The sequence below is a fragment of the Salvelinus alpinus genome, chromosome 20, assembly GCF_045679555.1.
Source record: "Salvelinus alpinus chromosome 20, SLU_Salpinus.1, whole genome shotgun sequence".
Classification (NCBI taxonomy): domain Eukaryota; kingdom Metazoa; phylum Chordata; class Actinopteri; order Salmoniformes; family Salmonidae; genus Salvelinus; species Salvelinus alpinus.
Window position 1 is genome coordinate 35,142,046 of NC_092105.1, and position 25,577 is coordinate 35,167,622.

General features: G+C 43.1%; 1 protein-coding gene across 2 annotated transcripts in view; it reads right to left on the reverse strand.

Annotated features, from left to right (window-relative positions):
- Positions 1 to 25,577, reverse strand: part of LOC139546741 (receptor activity-modifying protein 1-like) — a 67,124-nt gene that overhangs the window by 13,064 nt on the left and 28,483 nt on the right. For both annotated transcript variants that reach the window (XM_071355474.1, XM_071355475.1), the window contains exon 2: positions 10,884 to 11,019. In XM_071355474.1, coding sequence (XP_071211575.1) covers positions 10,884 to 11,019 — 136 coding nt within the window. The remainder of the gene's footprint in view (positions 1 to 10,883; positions 11,020 to 25,577) is intronic.

Sequence of the window (25,577 nt, forward strand, 5' to 3'; positions counted from 1 at the left end):
TCCAATGTAAGTAAGGATTATGTATTATTTTATCATAATGTAAGGTCTTGAATATCATCTAAATATGTTGACTAATAACTGTTTCACATATTGTAGCCATACACTATCATTTAGTCAACTACTCATTTATTCCTGTTGTTAAATCAGGTGAAATGGTTAGTGGTCCCCTTTGTAGGATAGGAAACACATTATTATTGTTAGTGGTTTTTTTTCTCTGGTTCAATCCAGCTGAACTCGCCTTCCTCACAGAGTATGTTGCCACAATGAGCCCAGTCGTAAAGGTCATCAACATCCTGCAGGCTGAAACCAATGTCCAGATTGGGTGGCTACTTCCAACTACCAACCTGCTGATCACAAAACTTGACTGAATCAAGTTGTCCCTGAAGTACTGTAAGCCTCTGGATGTGCTACAACTGGGACTGAAGAGGCTCTTCAGCCACATGTTTCAAGACCCTGAGCTGATCGCAGCTGCATTCCTTTTTGAGAACCAGCCATTTGAACTACAATCCTGACTTTGTGGTTCAGTCCAATGGGTAGCCTACTTAGCCCTGTTGCTTGATTTACAGTTGAAGTAGGAAGTTTATATACACCTTAGCCAAATACATTTAAACTCAGTTTTTCACAATTCCTGACATTTAATCCTAGTAAAAATTCCCTATCTTAGGTCAGTTAGGATCATCACTTTATTTTAAGAACGTGAAATGTCAGAATAATAGTAGAGAGAATGATTTTTTATTTCAGCTTTTGTCACGACTCCCACCGAAGGTGGCTCTTCTTCCTGTTCGGGCGGCGCTCGGCGGTCGTCGTCACCGGTCTACTAGCTGCCACCGATCCCTTTTTCCCTTTTCTGTTGTTTTTGTCTTATTGGTTACACCTGTTTCTTGTTTAGGTTTTAGTTGGGCTATTTAAGCCTGTATGCCCGCCTGCTCTTTGTGCGGGCTTATTTTTCCTCTGTTCATGTTTGTGGTTGTGCGATTTCCTTTGTTTTTTCCTCCGGACTGGTTGGGTCCTGGTTTTGGGCCGGTCTTGTTATTTGCGCCTGGTGTTTTGGCGTGACCATTTTCCCCTGCGCCGGAATAAAACATTGTTCTTTACCCTCTGCTTCCTGCGCCTGACTCTGCACCCACTACGCATAGATTGCATGACAGCTTTTATGTCTTTCATCACATTCCCAGTGGGTCAGAAGTTTACATACACTCAATTATTATTTGGTAGCATTGCCTTTAAATTGTTTAATTTGGGTCAAACGTTTTGAGTAGCCTTCCACAAGCTTCCCACAATATGTTGGGTGAATTTTGGCCAATTCCTCCTGACAGAGCTGGTGTAACAGAGTCACGTTTGTAGGCATCCTTGCTCGCACATGCTTTTTCAGTTTTGCACACACATTTTCTATGGGATTGAGGTTAAAGCTTTGTGATAGCCACTCCAATACCTTGAATTTGTTGTCCTTAAGCCATATTGCCACAAATGTGGATGTATGCTTGGGGTCATTGTCCATTTGGAAGACCCATTTGCGACCAAGCTTTAACTTCCTGACTGATGTCTTGAGATGTTGCTTCAATTTATCCACTTGATTTTCCTACTTCATGATGCCATCTATTTTGTTAAGTGCACCAGTCCCTCCTGCAGCAAAGCAACCCCCACAACATGATGCTGCCACCCCCTTGCTCAAGGTTGGGATGGTGTTCTTCGGCCTGCAAGCATCTCCCTTTTTCCTTAGAAGCTCTCCACAACAACGGTCGGAAGCATTTGGGCCCTCTTTGCCGCTAGAAACGTGTGCAACATCCATTGAAGTAGCTAGAACGTTTACTAGATAGCATGTGGGGGGGGGGGGGGGGGGGATATATAGTGATACATAAAATATATGATTATTGTGGTACTTGATAGGATGTTTCTCCAGGCATTGTAAATATCTGTTGATCTGTGCAGACCTACACACAACCTGTGTATCTCAAACATGCACATTTTGTATCTCAAGGTTGTTCAACATTCTATATTGCCAGAATAGAGTTGATTAGATATTTCTTTATTGTCTGTTTTTCACAAATATTTGAATGGAAAAAAATGCACTGCAATAGGAAGAATATGTACATACAAATTCATGAAAAAAGCAAGAAAAAAATAACAGTTTAAGGACTTTTACTCCTCTGTTCCCCATTACTAACCTTCCACAGAGTTGCATTATTTTCCAGAGAACGCATAGAGCCACGAGTTGATTATCCATTTTATACCATGTCTATAATTGAACAAATTTGCCGCTAGAAACGTGTTCAACATCCACTGAAGTAGCTAGAACGTTTACTAGATAGGGACAGTAGTTGCCTTGGTAACCAAACAGACTTGCTAGTTTAGCTAACCAAATCATCGTGCTAGCTTGCTATTATGAAAATCGAATTCAACAATGGTTTCAATTCGACTTTTGCTTTCAAAAGCAGCTCAAACTTAAAACATGTATGAATGAGCCATAGCCATTGAATTCTACCGTGCAAATATACTGTGCGTTATAGAGAATTATACAACAGGTGGGTCTACTCCTGAAAGCTGATGCGTTAAAAATGCATTCCAGCCGGTGTCTATTCCACACGTTACCATTGGCTAAATCTATGACGTTAAAATGCATATTTACTCTGTTCCATCTGACTGTGCAATCCCCTGTCTCATCAGCCCAGCCAGGCAATTTATAAACGTAATATCCATTATTAAAAGCATGTAGACATTATCTCACATTTCTTTTAGACTGACATTTAGTTTTCAACAGCATAGATTTGTATAAACCTTGCTGTCTGTCTCTCCGACGTTTGCAACATTGTTTCAATATTCAAATTCGATCTCCAGCTGTCCCATAATAATGAACATGTCAGAAGTCAGTCAGGCAGGCAGGCAGCGTTTCTCAGCCCGTTGAAATCATGAATCAGCTGGCATAATTTTTATGAATATCTACAAAGAAATGGCAATTGAAAAAAGGTCAAACGAAACAAAGTACAGCTAGTTTGCAGTCTTTCCAGCTTCAGTTTGAAGTGATTGTGTTAGCTGTGTTGTTGGCTAGCTCCTCTGAACAACAGTGTCCTGACGAGTGAGCGCATTTTCTATGCCAGACGAAATCGCTAGCTCATTGTTATGGATGTATCCAAATAAATGTCAGCAGAAAACAGCTTAAACAAATGCAAATGCAGCTACTTTGCTGTTATTCTGGCTGCACTTTTTGAGGCGATGTTAAATTAGCCATAGTTGGCTAGCTAGCAAGCAAGGGATAAGAACGTTGCCTGCCAGTATGCAATGGAACATTTAGAACAAACGACTAGGACACGTCCATAGATACGGAACAAAAAGACTGAACGACTGAGTCACGTCTCTGACAACCGAACCGATAGAACGAACGACCAACTGGCTTGGGTATTATATCTTGTGGAAGGATGAAATAGTATGAATAGATTAATCAAAATAATGTTTTTAATGAAAATATGTCAATCATTATTTGATTATATTGATTTTGGTAACACATTGTATCGAAGTGATAATGCTCTTGAAGCATTTGGCAACACGGTTTGGCAACACCCATGCCAATATATCCTCCAAACACCGGGTACTCTGGCATTATCACTTAAATAATGCACGCTCTAGAATACCCTTCCTTCAAGCCAATCAGAAATGAGTATTCAACAATGCCATGGTATAAAGGTTTATAAATGATTCCCTCAACTGTCACAAAATGCCCCCCCCCCCCAAAAAAAAAAAACAGGGTGATCCTTCAACCAAAAACAGGGTGATCCTTCAACCAAAAACAGGGTGATCCTTCAACCAAAAACAGGGTGATCCTTCAACCAAAAACAGGGTGATCGAAGCTGAGCCTTCAGATCCGGACGGAGACGCTCCTCCAGCCAAACCAAACTGACTGATTTCAACTAAAGGCAGGCAGGGGATGGGGAGACAAGTATCTGATATCCCTAGCAATAGCATCCGACTTTACCTTCTCTCCCTGAACGAAAATCCAGTGGAAACATTAGGTTCCAAGGTGAACATTCTGGCTATTGATCAGGAGAGCACAGAGAAAGAGTTGCTTGGATTAAGAGCTGCAAATGGCACCCTATTCCCTATATAGTGCATATGGCCCTAGTCAAAAGCGTTGCACTATATAGGGAATAGGGTGCCATTTGGGACGCAGACACAGAACAAACCTCATGGCCGCCTTATTTTAGAGCATTAGGCTAAGTCTCTGGCTAGCAGCCATCTGGAGAGCTATGTAAAAACACAGTCCAATTCCTCTGATTACAGTGTAATTAGCGATGCAATCATAGTGGTTCAAGAACCGCAGTTATTTCCAAACACCTGAGGTCATAAGATTTAGTGCGGATATGATGAAGCTTATTGGCCAGTACACTCATACAGGCATGTCTACATCATGAATGATTCCCAAACAGGCATGACCGACTGCCACAGCGTTCAACAGACTGATCACAGAGAGTAGATCATAAACTATATAAAACATGAACTTAGAGCTGAATGGAGAGAGTAAGAAGGGAAGAGTGGATCAAGGAAAATATCTAAGTTAGTTAGTTAGATAGTCCGTCCGCCCGTTCGTTAGTTAAATTATTGTGTTTTTTGACCACACGTGTAGGTTACCTAATTCTCAGATGGCCATAGAACACATCCTCTACCTCAGGAATAAAGACCAAACTTTGATATCAAGGGAGGCTGGGTCAAGATAAAAAATGCACTACTTTTACTATTTGTGGGTCCTGTAACACACAGCAAATTTAGACCATTTTTTAAGTGTGACACAGAGCGTGGGCGCTTAACGCTGTCCTATCCTCACCTCTCGCTCTCTACATCATGTCAACCACCCTGATGCTATGGTCCTGCAGGTTTTTGTGTGTGATTTAACAGCAGAGGGAGATTGTTTAGCCGATTGGTCATCATAGCGTGCTAAGAGAAAGAGAGAGAGAGATGCCACCTGCCAAGAGAAGACAGAGTGGAGTCTACAGAGCTCAGGCCTGGGGCAGGTAACATGGCCCCATGTAGTTCACACGCGATGGGACCTTTAGAGCAGTGCAGCTCTATGCTTGCTGCTAGACTGCAGAATGTGTGAAGTATTCTACACAGTGGCCAGCGGGTTGTCTCTAAAATGATGCTAGTGGAGTGGTGTGCAGACCTCTGATAGATTTGTTTTTCTGTGATAGTGAATGGGTTTCACAGTCTATTGTTGGGACTGAGACTGCAGAAACACTACAACATAGAAAAGGATCCCATCTTGCCTGCTCTCTGTATTCTCACAACAAGTGAAGTTCTGTGTCTGAGGCTCAATCGTCAAGTTACATTGGTGCAGGTTTGCTAAGGGGTTTGACAGTCTATGCTAAGTCACCAGTGCTAACTAAACCTGCTAGGCAGTCCACTCAGAACAGTGACAGGTTGACTGTCCTGAAAACAGTGCAGTGTATATTATGGAGGAGCTGAGGCAGCCGGTGGGCTATGCATACTTTAATGAGTCCTTTCACGGCTGAGAGACCAAGTGGGACTAGAACCCAAGCCAAGCATAACCACCTCACCTCAAAGGACCACACACAGACAGGCCAGGCATGACACACTAACTACTCATTTATAATAGCCCTTTTTGGTCACACTGTTGATGAGAGGAGAATGTATAAACATAGTTTGGAAATGGGGTGGGAGTGTAAAAGGCTACTATTTGGGAATCTGTTTATAGTCACACAGGCTTTGTGGCTTGTTGCTTGTTGCTTTCCCTACTGCTTTTGCCAGTCTGAGCATAACACCTACTGTATGTTAAAAGACCATGACAATGTTTTTAAATATAGAATAGAATAGGCAAAATACTGTATTACGTTACTGTATGGAAAAAAAATTGTATGGACATTCCTTTTTTACAAGATAATAAAATGAGATCAGTATATGCCTGTCAAAGTTTTGAGGAAATAAAATAATTTTTTTACAACAAAGATATATCATCACCAAGGAGGCTACTACACCGGCTCAAACTCTCGTTGGATGTGGCAGGGCGTACAAACTATTATGGACTACAAAAGGAAGCACAGCCACGAGCTGCCCAGTAACACAAGCCTACCAGACGAGCTAAATTACTTCTACGCACACTTTGAGGCAAGCAACACTGAAGCATGCATGAGAGCACCAGCTGTTCTGGACGACTGTGTGATCACTGTCTCCGTAGCCGATGTGAGTACCTTTAAACAAGTCAACATTCACAAGGCCGCAGGGCCAGATGGATTACCGGGACATGTACTCCGAGCATGCGCTGACCAACTGGCAAGTGTCTTCACTGACATTTTCCACCTCTCCCTGACCGAGTCTGTAATACCAACATGTTTCTAGCAGACCACCATAGTCCCTGTGCCCAAGAACACCAAGGTAACCTTTCTAAATGAATACTGACCCGTAGCACTCACATCTGTAGCCATGAGGTGCTTTAAAAGGCTGGTCATGGCTCACATCAACACCATTATCCCGGAAACTCTATACCCAATTCAATTTGCATACCGCCCCAACAGATCCACAGATGATACAATATCTATTGCACTCCACACTGCCCTTTCCCACCTGGACAAAAGGAAAACCTAAGTGAGAATGCTATTCATTGACTACAGCTCAGCGTTCAACACCATAGTGCCCTCAAAGCTCATCACTAAGCTAAGGACCCTGGGACTAAACACCTCACTCTGCAACTGGATCCTGGACTTCCTGATGGGCCGCCCCCAGGTGGTAAGGGTAGGTAAGAACACATCTGCCACGTTGATCCTCAACACGAGGGCCCCTCAGGGGTGCGTGCTTAGTCCCCTCCTGTACTCCCTGTTCACCCATGACTGCATGGCCAAGCACGACTCCAACACCATCATTAAGTTTGGCGACGACACAACAGTGGTAGGCCTCATCATCGACAACGATGAGACAGCCAATAGGGAGGAGGTCAGAGACCTGGCAGTGTGGTGCCAGGATAACAACCTCTCCGTCAACGCGAGGAAGACAAAAGAGATGATCGTGGACTACAGGAAAAGGAGTGCCGAGCATGCCCCCATTCTCATCGACGGGACTGTAGTGGAGCAGGTTGAGAGCTTTAAGTTCCTTGGTGTCCACATCACCAACGAACTATCATTGTCCAAACACACCAAGACAGTCGTGAATAGGGCACGACAACGCCTATTTGGCATGGGTCCTCAGATCCTCCAAAAGTTCTACAGCTGCACCATCAAGAGCATTCTGACTGGTTGCATCACTGCCTGGTATGGTAACTTCTCGGCCTCCGACTGCAAGGCACTACAGCGGATAGTGCGTACAGCCCAGTACATTACTGGGGCCAAGCTTCTTGCTATCCAGGACCTCTACACCAGGCGGTGTCAGAGGAAGGCCCTAAAAATGGCCAAAGACTGCAGCCACACTAGTCGTAGACTGTTCACTCTGCTACCACATGGCAAGCAGTACCAGAGCACCTAGTCTAGTGCCAGGCTCTTAACAGCTTCTACCTCCAAGCCATAATTTATTTTATTTTAATTTCTTTATTTCACCTTTATTTAACCAGGTAGGCTAGTTGAGAACAAGTTCTCATTTACAACTGCGACCTGGCCAAGATAAAGCATAGCAGTGTGAACAGACAACAACACAGAGTTACACATGGAGTAAACAATAAACAAGTCAATAACACAGTAGGAAAAAAAAGAGTCTATATACATTGTGTGCAAAAGGCATGAGGAGGTAGGCAATAAATAGGCCATAGGAGCGAATAATTACAATTTAGCAGATTAACACTGGAGTGATAAATCATCAGATGATCATGTGCAAGTAGAGATACTGGTGTGCAAAAGGGCAGAAAAGTAAATAAATAAAAACAGTATGGGGATGAGGTAGGTAAATTGGGTGGGCTATTTACAGATGGACTATGTACAGCTGCAGTGATCGGTTAGCTGCTCAGATAGCAGATGTTTAAAGTTGGTGAGGGAAATAAAAGTCTCCAACTTCAACTTCAATTTTTGCAATTCGTTCCAGTCACAGGCAGCAGAGAACTGGAAGGAAAGGCGGCCAAATTAGGTGTTGCTTTAGGGATGATCAGTGAGATATACCTGCTGGAGCGCGTGCTACAGGTGGGTGTTGTTATCGTGACCAGTGAACTGAGATAAGGCGGAGACTCCTGGAACAGCTAATCAAATGGCCACCTGGACTATTTGTATGCATAGTCACTTTACCTCTACCTACATATACATATTACCTCAATTACCTCGACTAAACTGTACTCCTGCATATTGACTCTGTACCGGTACCCCCTGTATATAGCCTCGTTACTGTTATTTTATTGCTGCTCTTTAATTATTTGTTATTTTTCTACTTTCTTTATTTTAGTAAATACTTTCTTAACACTTATTTGTCTTAACAAGGAACCGCCCCTTTTTTTCAATTTTCACCTAAAATGACATACCCAAATCGAGCTGCCTGTAGCTCAGGCTCTGAAGCAAGGATATGCATATTCTTCGTACCATTTGAAAGGAAATTACTTTGAAGTTTGTGGAAATGTGAAAGGAATGTAGGAGAATATAACACAATATATCTGGTAAAAGATAATAGAAGAAAAAGCCAACCGTTCTTTTGCATTTTTTTGTACCATCATCTTTGAGAAATGTAAGAGAAAGGCCATAATATATTATTCCAGCCCAAGTGCAATTTAGATTGTGGCCACTAGATGGCAGCAGTGTATGTGCAAGGTTTTAGACTGATCCATTGAATCATTGCATTTCTGTTCAAAATTTTGTATCAAGACTGCTCAAATGTTCCTAATTTGTTTATTCATAACTTAAAATTAAATCTGCATTGTTGGTTAAGGACTTGTAAGCATTTCAACACCTGTTGTATTCGGCAAATGTGAAAAATAACATTTGATTTGATTTGTGCCTTTCACCCTGCTCTCTTGTGTTTGTTCTACAGCAGTGTTGGTAATGCTAACATAATACAACATTAACATGCCATCACTATCAAGGTCAACTCTGGTGTAGGGGGGTGGACGTGCACACACACACACACACACACACACACACACACACACACACACACACACACACACACACACACACACACACACACACACACACACACACACACACACACACACACACACACACGCTGCTAAACAGAACAAACTTTTAATTATGTCTTAATTATGTCTGCAGAAAGACAGGAATGAACGTGTCTGTGAGCTCACGATTCTATAAGCAAATCAGAGAATCAATATGTCGGTTTGAAACTGAGAGGCATTGACAGGGGTCATTTCTCCCTGCGTACATCAGAACACACACCAGGGGGTCTTCGTTTCCCTGAAAACATACACAAATACTGCTTGAAACTGGTTTATTTCCTTACCCAATGTGGGTTTATCTCCCCCACTAAGCCAGAACCTGACTCTAGATTTAACTAAAATAATAAATATAAAAGGGCCTGCCAAGATGTGATATGGACAGTGACAGGTTACTGTAGCCCTTACTGCATCTGGATCAGGAGACTGCTCCCCATCGTTCCTGTGGTGAACACTGGGTGGTCTGACTTGCCTTATTACAGACAATGGTACTGTTCTGGTGTGCATGTCCAAAACAAGTAACTGAACTGGGGATGTTGCTTAGCTGTTCCATATGAGATACTCTCTAAGCTGCATATCCCCAGAGCACTGTGTCAGTGCAGCCATTCACAAATCATTTGGAAAAACAAACACCTTTAGAGATAATTCCCCTCGTGAGAAATCAACATTTCCAGCCACGAAGGAGGGATGTTGAGAATGAAAGATAGAGGAAGTTTAATAGCGAAGAGTGATTTTTATGTAAGTACACAGACTGTCCCTCCCTGTGACAGGGTGGAGGGGGACAGGTGACTGTTCTGTCGATGACAGGAAAGGGCTGAGTGTCCTGGCACTGCTCTGACAGCTGGGACACCAGTGTCACCTTCCACAAGCCTCCGATTGACAAATCCAGACTAACATTACAGCCAGAGAGGAAAAACAAAACCCCAGCAATGGAGGCAGACAAACAGGCAACAAACACCCTGTCAACCCAGCATTCCTGGTTCCTGGTGGGAGGACATTAGACTCGACTGATGACCATCGTAGTGGTATATACTAGCATACTATGTGGTACCCCGGTAAATAGAAATAGGGTGCCATTTGGGACCCAGCCCCAGTCTACATTTAAGATGCTACTCCTAGAGTTAACAGCCTGTGGGACTGGCTGGGCCTGTTACATTTAAGATGCTACTCCTAGAGTTAACAGCCTGTGGGACTGGCTGGGCCTGTTACATTTGGATTCATTTTGGTCAACCTCCAAGAGTTTAATGATATGCTCATATGAAGCCAAGAGAGGGTGAGAACGGAAAAAGTGAAAACCTATCGCCAGCATATTCAAATTGCAAGTATTGCCAGGCCAAAGGTTTGTGCACACACTGATTAAATAAACGTTACATATCCCTATTACCTCCCTACCAGTTGAGGAGTGACTGTAATGTTAATGACATGGAGGTGCTACATTACATAGAATGCTATACAGATGTAAGATTTTAATTTGAGCCAGTTTGTTACAGCAGGAAGATAATCCTGCAGCAACAGGAAATGTGAATTATATGGTTTGTAATTAATGAACATTTTTGTTGGGTTGATACATTTTTCGTAAGGGAAAATCAAATCTAACATTTCAGAGTGGAAATTGCAAACTTCAGAAGCCTTTTAAAAACTAAAATACACTACAAGTTTGACATTTCCTGCATTGCAGGAACATTCTCCTGCAACAGGGTGATCAAGTGAAGATCCTACATCTGTAGAATATGAGAATACTTCATAGGTGCTATATAGAATACTACTAAGATACTACATTAGTGCTACATAGAATACTCACTCCACTGTATCCTCCCAGCTGCACCAGTGATGCTGGTCAAGTTCCTCCATGTCCAGTCTGAATTTCCCCAGGCAGAACTCCTTGATGGCGTACTCATAGGTCCCGCCACAAGCCATCACCGACACAGACTGGCATGCTGGGGAGTAGAGAGAGGACAGGGTCAGAACAGAGATGTACTGTAGACCAACACAGCATAACCCACTGAGGGAACAGAGAGAGAGAGAGAGAGAGGACAGAGGGTTAGAACAGAGATGTAGTGTAGAGACTCAGATAAATGTCTTGTTTTTTTAAATCTTTAACTACATGGTAGTCTCACGCCATAGACTTCCAACTCAATAGCCTGGGGATAATCACATGGTACGGGTCTGAGCCAGTGTAGCTCTCATTCACAGATGTTTCACATTGATGAGCAGAGGTATGGGGATCTAACAGTTCTATATTAAATAGAGGATACTGCTTAACATTTTATCTCTGAGATCCAACAGAGCTCTGGAAAGATCTCAACTGACACAGTGCTGACAGGTTAAAACCTCATACCTGGAGTTCCTGTAGAAAATTCTCTGGCTTTGAGAGGCTTTCTAAGTGCTGTCTACACTACACCATGTGGTAGCAGTTTCTCGCTGTTTGACAAGGCTGACTGGACTGTGAGATTGCTTTAAACTGTTAAAAGGGCACAAACACGCTCTCAACTCCAAGGAGCAGAGCATCACAGAGCCTCACTGCCCCAGGGCTCAGAGCTGAGAAAAGCACTCTGTGTTAGAGATATCAAATCAGATCAAATGTATTTGTCACATGCGCCCGAATACAACAGTGCTGTGAAATGTGAAATGCTTACTTACAAGCCCTTAACCAACAATGCAGTTCAAGAAATAGAGTTAATAAAATATTTGCTAAATAAACTAAAGTGAAAAATAAAAAGTAACACAATAAGATTACATAACAATAACGAGGCTACAGGGGGTACCGGTATCTAGTCAATGTGCAGGGGTACAGGTTAGTAGAAGTAATTTGTACATTTAGGTAGGTGTAAAGTGACTATGCATAGATAATAAACAGTGAGTAGCAGCAGTGTAAAAACAAAGCGGGGGTCAAGGAAAATAGTCTGGTTGTCTGTTTGATTAATTGTTCAACAGTCTTATGGCTTGGAGGTAGATGCTGTTAAGGAGCTTTTTGGTCCTAGACTTGGAGCTCCTGTACCTCTTGCCGTGCAGTAGTAGAGAGAATAGTCTATGACTTGGGTAGCTGGAGTCTTTGACAATTCTTTGGGCCTTCCTCTGACACAGCCTAGAATAGAGGTCCTGGATGGCAGGAAACTTTGCCCCAGTGATGTACTGTGCCGTACGCACTACCCTCTGTAGCGCCTTACGGTCGGATGCCGAGCAGTTTCCATTGCAGGCGGTGATGCAACCGGTCAGGATGCTCTCGATGGTGCAGCTGTAGAACTTTTGGAGGATCTGAGGACGCATGCCAAATCTTTTCAGTCTCCTGAGGGGGAAAAGATGTTGTTGTCCCCTCTTCACAACTGTCTTGGTATGTTTGGACCATGATAGTTTGTTGGTGATGTGGACACCAAGGAACTTGAAACTCTCGACCCACTCCACTACAGCCCAATGTTAATGGGGTCCTGTTCGGCCCTCCTTTTCCTGTAATCCACGATCATCTCCTTTGTCTTGCTCACGTTGAGGGAGAAGTTGTTGTCCTGGCACCACACTGCCAGGTCTCTGACCTCCTCCATATAGGCTGTCTCATCGTTGTTGGTGATCAGGCCAACCACTGTTGTGTCGTCAGCAAACTTAATAATGGTGTTGGGGTCATGCTTGGCCTCGCAGTTGTGGGTGAACAGGGAGTACAGAAGGGGAGGAAGTAGGGGAGGAATTTACAAATTGGCCAGTTCAGGGTCAGCCCAAACTGAACATCTGAGAGAAGTAGAAACAATGGGAGGAATCATAGGGCAAAAAGATGGATTTTGGCTAAAAATATTAATTAGGTGTCCCAAGTACTCCTTCATGACACACTGTTAGCTGGCCAGTTCACAGAAGACTTTGTCTCTCGCTTTCTCCCTTAGGTTAATGCCAAGAGTGTGCAAGGCTGTCATCAAGGCAAAAGGTGGCTACTTTGAAGAATCTCAAATATAACATTTGTTTAACACTTTTTTGGTTACTACATGATTCCATATGTGTTATTTCATAGTTTTGATGTCTACACTACTATTCTACAATGTAGAAAATGGTAGAAAAATAAAGAAAAACCCTTGAATGAATAGGTGTGTCCAAACTTTTGACTGGTACTGTAAGTAAAATTCATTTTGGAAATGCCTTGATGAGCAAATATTAATATAATAACCATCATATCAAAGTAAACTTGGAGTCACACGATGATATGCTGTGCGGTCCTCCCACTACGACTCGGGAAACCATGCAGTTTATTAGGCTACAGATGAAATAATTTATGTTGAACATCACAGGGTGGTGAAAGTGCACGGTAATCTTGAAGCTCCTTTCCAATAAATATTGAGGGTCTGATTCTGGTGACATGCTGATCAATACTGGACTGCCGTTTGACAAATAAAATATATTTTTTACTCTTATCGATAATAATCTCATCATGTAAACTAGCCTACCCGCATAGCCTACTCGCACTGTATCTGCGAGCTGTTGGCTAGAGAGCACGTGCCAAGACCAGAGTAGACACATTTGCTATTTAACACAAAATGCGATGGAAACACATTGAACTTTAGATTTTTAATTCAGTACATGACAACTAAGCGAATAAGTACATTTTGTGTGAACTACACTGCATACAAATTTGTTCCTTTAAATTCCTGCAGCTAATGGTGAAAAGCATTGACAGAAGATGGAGGTACAGAGAGCAGTGTGCGGAGCTGGTATAGCATAGTCTGTACAGAAGAAAGGAATAAGAAAGAAAAATTGAGGGAGAGTAAGAGTGGAGAGAGCGAACAACAGACTTATCTAATTAACTCTGACAGAATGGGATTACCTTTTCAAATGGCTTTTGACGGTTTGACTCGCCAGCCAACTCTATTATCACATACAGTGGGGAGAACAAGTATTTGATACACTGCCGATTTTGCCGATTTTCCTACTTACAAAGCATGTAGAGGTCTGTAATTTTTATCATAGGTACACTTCAACTGTGAGAGACGGAATCTAAAACAAAAATCCCCAAAATCACATTGTATGATTTTTAAGTAATTAATTAGCATTTTATTGCATGACATAAGTATTTGATACATCAGAAAAGCAGAACTTAATATTTGGTACAGAATCCTTTGTTTGCAATTACAGAGATCATACGTTTCCTGTAGTTCTTGACCAGGTTTGCACACACTGCAGCAGGGATTTTGGCCCACTCCTCCATACAGACCTTCTCCAGATCCTTCAGGTTTCGGGGCTGTCGCTGGGCAATACGGACTTTCAGCTCCCTCCAAAGATTTTCTATTGGGTTCAGGTCTGGAGACTGGCTAGGCCACTCCAGGACCTTGAGATACTTCTTACGGAGCCACTCCTTAGTTGCCCTGGCTGTGTGTTTCGGGTCGTTGTCATGCTGGAAGACCCAGCCACGACCCATCATCAATGCTCTTACTGAGGGAAGGAGGTTGTTGGCTAAGATCTCGCAATACATGGCCCCATCCATCCTCCCCTCAATACGGTGCAGTCGTCCTGTCCCCTTTGCAGAAAAGCATCCCCAAAGAATGATGTTTCCACCTCCATGCTTCACGGTTGGGATGGTGTTCTTGGGGTTGTACTCATCCTTCTTCTTCCTCCAAACACGGCGAGTGGAGTTTAGACCAAAAAGCTCTATTTTTGAATCATCAGACCACATGACCTTCTCCCATTCCTCCTCTGGATCATCCAGATGGTCATTGGCAAACTTCAGACGGGCCTGGACATGCGCCTGCTTGAGCAGGGGGACCTTGTGTGCGCTGCAGGATTTTAATCCATGACGGCGTAGTGTGTTACTAATGGTTTTCTTTGAGACTGTGGTCCCAGCTCTCTTCAGGTCATTGACCAGGTCCTGCCGTGTAGTTCTGGGCTGATCCCTCACCTTCCTCATGATCATTGATGCCCCACGAGGTGAGATCTTGCATGGAGCCCCAGACCGAGGGTGATTGACCATCATCTTGAACTTCTTCTATTTTCTTCTATTTTCTAATAATTGCGCCAACAGTTGTTGCCTTCTCACCAAGCTGCTTGCCTATTGTCCTGTAGCCCATCCCAGCCTTGTGCAGGTCTACAATTTTATCCCTGATGTCCTTACACAGCTCTCTGGTCTTGGCCATTGTGGAGAGGTTGGAGTCTGTTTGATTGAGTGTGTGGACAGGTGTCTTTTATACAGGTAACGAGTTCAAACAGGTGCAGTTAATACAGGTAATGAGTGGAGAACAGGAGGGCTTCTTAAAGAAAAACTAACAGGTCTGTGAGAGCCGGAATTCTTACTGGTTGGTAGGTGATCAAATACTTATGTCATGCAATAAAATGCAAATGAATTACTTAAAAATCATACAATGTGATTTTCTGGATTTTTGTTTTAGATTCCGTCTCTCACAGTTGAAGTGTACCTATGATAAAAATTACAGACCTCTACATGCTTTGTAAGTAGGAAAACCTGCAAAATCGGCAGTGTATCAAATACTTGTTCTCCCCACTGTATATTTCTTCTCTCTCTCCCTCTGTCTTCTTCCCCCCATCTCGCCCTTCCTCTCTCTCTTGCTCTCTCCCTTCCTCCCTCTCTCCATCTCTACCTGTCTCTAGCTACAGGGCTTTCAGAAAGTATTCACACCCCTTGACTTATTCCACATGTTGTTGTGTTATAGCCTGAATTCAAAATGGATGAAATAAAAAAAATTCTCCACCCATCTACACACATTACCCGATAATGACAAAGTGAACTCACTGAATGGATGTTCTAGGAAGAACAGTGTTCTACAGATGTAGGATTTTAATTTAAGTCAGTTTTCTACAGCAGGAAAATCATTCTGCAGCAACATACAACTTCAATTTTTAAGTGGATTATAATTAATTGAATTTTTTCAGGGTTGATACATTTTTTTGTTAGGGCAAATAAAGTCTGACATTTTAAAGTGGAAATTACAAACTTTAGAAGCCTTTTTAAACCTTGAATTCACTACAAGATTGAAAGAACACATCTGTAAGAACACATCGAACATCTGTCTGTGGAAGGCATGGCCATGAGAGAGACAAAAGGTCTTCTTTCTTCACCTCTCACTATTAAGACGAACAGAAAGATGTCTCAACATGGATTGCTCTTTTATATAAGAACAGACCCTGCTGGCAGCTAACTTACACTGTAGTGTAGTGTAAGACTCAGAAATCGGTGAATAAGGAGTATGTTAAATCTGTATCTGGCAACAAATATCAAATCTCATCCATCCTCTTCCTCTGACCCAGACCTTTTGATTTCTTCAAAGCGTATTGCATACTCAAAGGCTTCAGTATGCGCACCGCATATAGAGGCCCCAGAATTGATCAAAACTATTGAGTGCTACGCTTCTTGCATTTTATCTGTGTTGGTACTTTGCCATGGGAGGATGCACGAAATAAAAATGTAAACAGGAAAATATTTTTTCTCATAAAAAATCCAATCTGAGATTTGTGAGAGGCTTGAGGAGAGATTGGAGAAAGAAGAAACGGAGGAGCAACGAAGCAAAGAACATTTGATTCACTCATACACAAAAGATTAGAGTAGAAGAAAAGTTTTTGGAATAAAACTTCTTATCATAGCCAACCTTGTTCATTTCTATTCAGTCTCTTCAAGGAAAATGTCCTGCGCTGTTATCAATTTGGTGGCAGATAAGCTTCATACGTAAACATGAATTCACAATCAACCCCGTCTGTCCAATATGGTTGCCTTTACTAATTGATGGGGATGACACGTGTTGTTGAAATACAAACATTTGGTGGATGTTGGCAAAGCACAAACTTAGATTGTCAAGTGAATTTTGCCTGCCTTTCAGCAGCTTGGAAAACATTTCCTGTATCACCGGAAAGAATCTCCTGCACTAAGAGAAGAGGAAAAGTCAGAGCATTTTCAGTGAACATTCCCTGTCCATAAGTAGTTCAACTTCCAATGTCCACAGCTGTGTACATCAATCAATCAAACTCATTTATAAAGCCCTTCTTACATCAGCTGATGTCACAAAGTGCTGTACAGAAACCCAGCCTAAAACCCCAAACAGCAAGCAATACAGGTGTAGAAGCACGGAGATAAAGGAGAGCTCCTCTCAGGAGGAGACCAAGGCAATCCAGAGTTGATGTTAGGCTTTAGTTAATGAACTATCATTCCTATGCACTGCCTACTAACCTCTGGTCCTCTGATTGATAAAGAGCTTCTCTCTGTACCTGTCCTCTACCCCAACCATGGTCACCAACCCTTCCTGTCCCCTTCTGTGTGATTGTGAAGTGTTTTTAGGGGAATTCGGAATACCATTTAACACAAGTCTGGATGGCTTTAAAGCTACCAGAACGTATATCACTCTTTAGTCCTTAGGGGGTTTCTAACACTGGTATGATGATAGGGATAGAGTGTAGGCTTAGAGTAAGGTAATATTACCCACAGTAACAACAGCCTGCACCTACTTTATGCAGAAGTTGTCTGAGTGTCAGTGTGTCCTGTCTCTACATCACCCTGAGGCTGCCCAGGGAGAATAGGACCTGGACATTGCAGTAAGGTGCACAGAGACCCGGGTGCTTAGAATGTGTAACCTGAACCTGAAGAGGAGAGCCCTGCTGCATCTCAAATGGCACCCTATTCCCTATATAATGCACTACTTTTGGGCGCTCGTCAAATTGGGACGCATTCCAGCTATAACTCTGTCCTTAATATGACTGGGACTTTAATGAATCATTGAGGGGAACATAATGTTCCTGGGTCTTTGAATGTGTTGCGCTCCAGAGAGTCATTTTCGCCCGCGGTGAGTTTCTCAGACATATTGTGCACTTACACTGGAGAGGAGCTAGGAGAGAGACATGTTAAGTCTGGATCTCTCTCTTCAGCCAGTGCTTCCTGAAGTGCCCTAAGAGGGTAGTGAAATGACCGAATACAGCTGGGCTGGCCACTCAGTGCAGATGGATGACTCTTTTTACTGCACTGATAAAGCCGTAGAACGTTTTCAGTAGTGCATTACCCTTATGAAAAAAAACATGAATTTTAACACATATTAAGTGTTCCAAAAATACATGTTTTCATGTGATCACGTGATCTTATGTGAAGTTAATGTGATATGTGTCAACATCTTAAGCAACATGTGATGACATGAGACTACACGTGAAAATATGATCATGTGTGAAGTGTTCCTAAAACACGTTTTCACATGATTTCACATTACATTTCCAGAGGTGGGACCAAGTCACTATTTTAGAGTCAAAAGTTGAGTCCCAAGTAGAACGTGTCGAGTCTCAAATCAAGTCCAAATTGTGCATTCTAAAAGCAAGTCGAGTAAAAAAAAATCTAGACATGCAAAGACTTGTTCAACTACAAATCTTTGTCTATTTATTGAGGCTACGAGACAAGTCATTTGAATAACAACGCCAACCAAATCAAATCTGTCTAACAAGAGCTAAACCAGGTACATAAGCACTTGGCCCCTCCCAGGAACATAGAATTACCCAATTGGCAATTAAATCAAATAAAAGGGAAAGGGTAATTTGTTGTTACATTGGTACATTCGTCATAATCAAATCAATTGAAATCTAAATCAAATCAAATATTATTTGTCACATGCGCTGAATAAAACTGGTGTAAACTTTATTTACCATGAAATGCTTGTTATGTGTTTAAGTAATAGTAGTAACACAAGAGGAATAAAATAAATTAACAGGAATGGAGCTATATGCAGGCAGTACCAGTACCAGATCAATGTTCAGGGGTACGAGGTATTTGAAGTGCATACAGTTTGTACATGAAAGCAGGGTAAAGTGACTAAGCATCAGGATAGATAAAAATAAGAGTAAAATAAAGAACAGAGTAGAAGCAGCAAATGGTGAGTGTAAAATTGTGAGTGTATGTGTGTGTGTAATGTGTATGTATGTATGTGTGTTTGTGTTGTGTCGGTATGCGTGTGTGTGCTATGTGTGTGTGTGTGCGTATGTAGTGTATGTGAATGTGTGTGGGTATTGTGTGTGAGTGTCAATGTAGTGTGAGTGAGTGAGTGAGTGAGTGAGTATATGGTGTGTATATACTGTACAGTCTAGTAAGTGTGCGTATGGTCAGTAAAGGATAGAGTCAGTGCAGATAGTTAGAGTACCATTAATTTACTATTTAGCTGTCTAGCTATTTAGCAGTCTTATGGCTTGGGGGTAGCTGTCTCGGAGCCTGTTGGTCAGAGAGCCGATGCTCCAGTACCGTTTGCCAGACGGTAGCAGAGTGAACAATCTATGGCTTGGGTGGCTGGAGTCTTTGGCAATTTTTCAGGCCTTCCTCTGATATCGCATGATATAGTGATCCTAGCTGGCAGGGAGCTCGGCCCCAATGATGTACTGGGCTGTCTGCACCACCCTCTGTAGCGCTTTGTGGTTAAGGGCGGTGCATTTGCCAATACCAGGCGGTGATGCAGCCAGTCAAGATGCTCTCAATGCTGCAGCTATAGAGCTTTTTGAGGATCCGAATCTGTTCAACCTCCTGACAGGTAAGAGGCGCTGCCATGCCCTCTTCATGACTGTGCGGGTGTGTGTGGAGCATGTTAAGTCCTCGAGAGCCACATCGATGTGGATGGAAGCGTGCTCTTTCCTCTTTCTCCTATAGTCGACGATTAGCTCCTTGTTCTTACTGACGTTGAGGGAGAGGTTGTTGTCCTGTCCCCACACTGCTAAGTCTCTGACCTCCTCCCTGTAGGCTGTCTCATCGCCGTCGGTGATCAGGCCTACCACCGTCGTGTAAACAGCAAACTTTATGATTTAAAATGATTATCCCTTATAATATTATAATATCTTATAATATTATATTATTATAAAATCATATTTAGATATGATTTTCCACCCTCTGATAACCAGGTGGTGAATCGCATCTCTGCATGTCTGGCAGACATATCAGTGTGGATGACGGATCACCACCTCAAGCTGAACCTCGGCAAGACGGAGCTGCTCTTCCTCCCGGGGAAGGACTGCCCGTTCCATGATCTCGCCATCACGGTTGACAACTCCATTGTGTCCTCCTCCCAGAGTGCTAAGAACCTTGGCGTGATCCTGGACAACACCCTGTCGTTCTCAACTAACATCAAGGCGGTGACCCGTTCCTGTAGGTTCATGCTCTACAACATTCGCAGAGTACGACCCTGCCTCACGCAGGAAGCGGCGCAGGTCCTAATCCAGGCACTTGTCATCTCCCGTCTGGATTACTGCAACTCGCTGTTGGCTGGGCTCCCTGCCTGTGCCATTAAACCCCTACAACTCATCCAGAATGCCGCAGCCCGTCTGGTGTTCAACTTTCCCAAGTTCTCTCACGTCACCCCGCTCCTCCGCTCTCTCCACTGGCTTCCAGTTGAAGCTCGCATCCGTTACAAGACCATGGTGCTTGCCTACGGAGCTGTGAGGGGAACGGCACCTCCGTACCTTCAGGCTCTGATCAGGCCCTACACCCAAACAAGGGCACTGCGTTCATCCACCTCTGGCCTGCTCGCCTCCCTACCTCTGAGGAAGTACAGTTCCCGCTCAGCCCAGTCAAAACTGTTCGCTGCTCTGGCACCCCAATGGTGGAACAAACTCCCTCACGACGCCAGGTCAGCGGAGTCAATCACCACCTTCCGGAGACACCTGAAACCCCACCTCTTTAAGGAATACCTAGGATAGGATAAAGTAATCCTTCTAACCCCCCCCCCCCCCTTAAAAGAGTTAGATGCACTATTGTAAAGTGGTTGTTCCACTGGATATCATAAGGTGAATGCACCAATTTGTAAGTCGCTCTGGATAAGAGCGTCTGCTAAATGACTTAAATGTAATGTAAATGTAAAAAATTTGATTTAACTGGTATTTTTATACGTAAGACATATTGAGACCTTAGTCTCCTTTCCAAATGTGCCCTGTATCCATACAGTACCAGTCAAAGGTTTGGACACACCTACTCATTCAAGGGTTCTTCTTTATTTTTACTATTTTCTACATTGTAGAATAATAGTGAAGACATCAAAACTATGAAATAAAACATATAGAATCATGTAGTAACCAAAAAAGTATTAAACAAATTAAACAAATAATAAATTAAACAAATGTATATTTAAGATTTTTCAAAGTAGCCACCCTTTGCCTTGATTACAGCTTTGCACACTTTTGGCATTCTCTCAACCAGCTTCATGAGGTAGTCAGCTGGAATGCATTCCAACAGTCTTGAAGGAGCTCCCACATATGCTGAGCATTTTTTGGCTGCTTTTCCTTCACTCTGCAGTCCAACTCATCCCAAACCATCTCAACTGGGTTGAGGTCGGGTGATTGTGGAGGACAGGTCATCTGATGCAGCACTCCATCACCCTCCTTTTTGGTCAAATAGCCCTTACACAGCCTGCAGGTGTTTTGGGTCCTTGTCCTGCTAAAAAACAAATAATAAATTCACTAAACACAAACCAGATGGGATGGCGTATCGCTGCAGAAGGCTGTGGTTGCCATGCTGGTTAAGTATGCCTTGATTTCAAAATAAATCACTGACAGTGTTACCACCAAAGCACCCCCACACCATCACACCTCCTCCTCCATGCTTCATGGTGGGAACCACACATGCGGAGATCATCCGTTCACCTACTCTGTGTCTCACAAAGACACAGCGGTTGGAACCAAAAATCTCAAATTTGGACTCATCAGACCAAAGGACAGATTTCCACCAGCCTTATGTCCGTTGCTCATGTTCCTTGGCCCAAGCAAGACTCTTCTTCTTATTGGTGTCCTTTAGTAGTGATTTCTTTGCAGCAATTTGACCATGAAGGCCTGATTTACGCAGTCTCCTCTGAACAGTTGATGTTGAGATGTGTCTGTTACTTGAACTCAGTGAAGCATTTATTTGGGCTGCAATCTGAGGTGCAGTTAATTGCTGATTTCTGAGGCTGGTAACTCTAATGAACTTATCCTCTGCAGCAGAGGTAACTCTGGGTCTTCCTTTCCTGTGGCGGTCCTCATGAAAGCTAGTTTCATCATGGCGCTTGATGGTTTTTGCGACTGCACTTGAAGAAAGTTCTCAAAACGTTCCGCATTGATTGACATTCATGTCTTAAAGCATTTCTCTTTGCTTATTTGAGCTGTTCTTGCCATAATATGGACTTGGTCTTTCACCAAATAGGGCTATCTTCTGTATACAACCCCTACCTTGTCACAACACAACTGATTGGCATTAGAAGGAAAGAAATTCCACAAATTAACAAGACACACCTGTTAATTTAAATGAATTCCAGGTGACTACCTCATGAAGCTGGTTGAGAGAATGCCAAGAGTGTGCAAAGCTGTCATCAAGGCAAAGGGGTCGCTATTTAAAGAATCTCAAATAATGTAGAAAATAGTAAAAAAATAAAGAAAACCCCTTGAATGAGTAGGTGTGTCCAAACTTTGTACTGGTACTGTATATATACACATATAAATACATTGAAATATTACATTTACATAAATATTCAGACCCTTTACTCAGTACTTTGTTGAGGCACCTTTGGCAGCAATTACAGCCTTGAGTCTTTTTGGGTATAACGCTACAAACTTGGCACATCTGTATTTGGACCATTTCTCCCATTCTTCTCTGCAGATCCTCTCAAGCTCTGTCAGGTTGGATGGGGAGCGTTGCTGCACAGCTATTTTCAGGTCTCTCCAGAGATGTTCGATCGGGTTTAAGTTCTGGCTCTGTCTAGGTCCCACAAGGACATTCAGAGTCCCAAAGCCACTCCTGCGTTGTCCTGGCTGTGTGCTTAGGGTTGTTGTCCTGTTGGAAGTTGAACCTTTGCACCAGTCTGAGGTCTTGAGCGCTATGGAGCAGGTTTTCATCAAGGATCTCTCTGTGCTTTGCTTCGTTAATCTTTCCCTCGATCCTGACTAGTCTCCCATTCCCTGCCGCAGAAAAACACCCTCCAGCATGATGCTGCCACCACCATGCTTCACCATAGGTATGGTGCCAGGTTCCTTTAGGTGCCTTTTGGCAAACTCCAAGTGGGCTGTCATGTGCCTTTTACTAAGGAGTGGCTTCCGTCTGGCCACTCTACCATAAAGGCCTGATTGATTGTCCTTCTGAAAGGTTTTCCCATCTCCACAGAGGAACTCTGAAGCTCTGTCAGAGTGACCATCGGGTTCTTGGTCACCTCCCTGACCAAGGCCCTTCTCCCCCGATTACTCAGTTTGGCTGGGTGGCCAGCTCTAGGAAGAGTCTTGGTGGTTCCAAACTTCTTCCATTTAAGAATGATGGAGGCCACTGTGTTCTTAGGGACCTTCAATGCTGCAAACATTTTTGGGTAACCTTCCCCAGATATGTTCCTCGACACAATCCTGTCTCGTAGCTCTACGGACAATTCCTTCGACCTCATGGCTTGGTTTTTGCTCTGACATGCACTGTCAACTGTGGGACCTTATATAGACAGATGTGTGCCTTTCCAAAACATGTCCAATCAATTGAATTTACCACAGGTGGACTCCAATCTAATTGTTGAAACATCTCAAGGATGATCAATGGAAACAGGATGCTCCTGAGCTCAATTTCGAGTCTCAGAGCAAAGGGGTTGAATACTTATGTTAATAAGGTATTTCAGTTTTTTTTTATATACATTTGCTAACATTTTGAAAAACCTATTTTAGCTTTGTCATTTTGGTGTATTATGTGTAGATTAATGAGGAAAACATTTAATTTAATCAATTTTAGAATAAGGCTGTAACGTAACAAAATGTGGAAAAGGGAAGTGGTCTGAATACTATCCGAATGCACAGTATTGGAAATATTCCCCACTATATCCCATATATCCCACTATATTCCCATCCAAACAGACAGATGGGTCTGATGGGAACACCACTTCTGACTTAGAATTCATTTTTACATCCTTATATTTTATACAGCCAGTCAGAGACATTGAATAAGAGCAAGAGTAAGAGGGAGAGTATCTCTGGCTTGCTTCAAAATAAAAAATTGATCCCTAAAACTCTTACTATTAGTAGGCCAACATCTATTATTCATCAGGACTGCAATGTGTGGGATGCACATGAAATCATGCCTTTTTACCTCTCTCTTTTTCTCTCTCTCTCAGCGCTCTTTAACAGTTACATAAAGCACACGAACAAGCCAGTGAATTGAAAAAAGCGCAGAAAGCATGTACAGTACACAGGGCTTAAATGTACAGTACAGGATATTTACTGGTGCAAAGGGAGACACGCTTCAATCAAATCAAATCAAATTGTATTGGTCACATACACATGGTTAGTAGATGTTAATGCAAGTGTAGCGAAATGCTTGTGCTTCTAGTTCTGACAATGCAGTAATATCAACCAAGTAATCTAACAAATTCACAACAACTACCTTATACACACAAATGTAAAGGGATGAATAAGAATATGTACATATAAATATATGGATGAGCAACGGCCGTGCGGCATAGGCAAGACGCAGTAGATTGTATAGAGTACAGTATATACATATGAGATGAGTAATGTAGGGTATGTAAACATTATTACAGTGTTGTTATTTAAAGTGACAAGTGATACCTTTATTAAGTCCATTTATTAAAGTAGCCAGCGATTTGAGTCTGTATGTTGGCAGCAGCCTTTCTATGTTAGTGATGGCTGTTTGGAAGTCTGATGGCCTTGAGATAGAAGCTGTTTTTCAGTCTCTCGGTCCCAGCTTTGATTCACCTGTACTGACCTCGCCTTCTGGATGATAGCGGGGTGAACAGGCAGTGGCTGGGGTGGGTGTTGTCCTTGATCTTTTCGGCCTTCCTGTGACATCGGGTGCTGTAGGTGTCCTGGAGGGCAGGTAGTTTGCCCCCGGTGATGCGTTATGCACACTACCCTCTGGAGAGCCTTGCGGTTGTGGGCGGTGCAGTTGCCGTACCAGGCGGTGATACAGCCCGACAGGAAGCTCTTGATTGTGCATCTGTAAAAGTTTGTGAGTGTTTTAGGTGACAAGCCAAATCTCTTCAGCCTCCTGAGGTTTAAGAGGCGCTGTTGCGCCTTCTTCACCATGCTGTCTGTGTGGGTGGACCATTTCAGTTTGTCCGTGACGTGTACGCTGAGGAACTTAAAACTTTCCACCTTCTCCACTACTGTCCCATTGATGTGGATGGGGGCATGCTCCCTCTGCTGTTTCCTAAAGTCCAGGGTCATCTCCTTTGTTTTGTTGACGTTGAGTGAGAGGTTATTTTCCTGACACCACCCACCGAGGGCCCTCACCTACTCCCTGTAGGCTGTCTCGTCGTTGTTGGTAATCAAGCCTACCACTGTAGTGTCATCTGCAAACTTGATGATTGAGTTGGAAGCGTGCATGGCCACGCAGACATGGGTGAAAAGGTAGCACAGGAGAGGGCTGAGAACGCACCCTTGTGGGGCCCGAGTGTTGAGGATCAGCAGGGTGGAGATATTGTTTCCTACCTTCACCACCTGGGGGCGACCCGTCAGAAAGTCCAGGACCCAGTTTCACAGGGCGGGGTCGAGACCCAGGGCCTCGAGCTTAACGATGAGTTTGGAGGGTACTATGGTGTCAAATGGTGATCTTTAG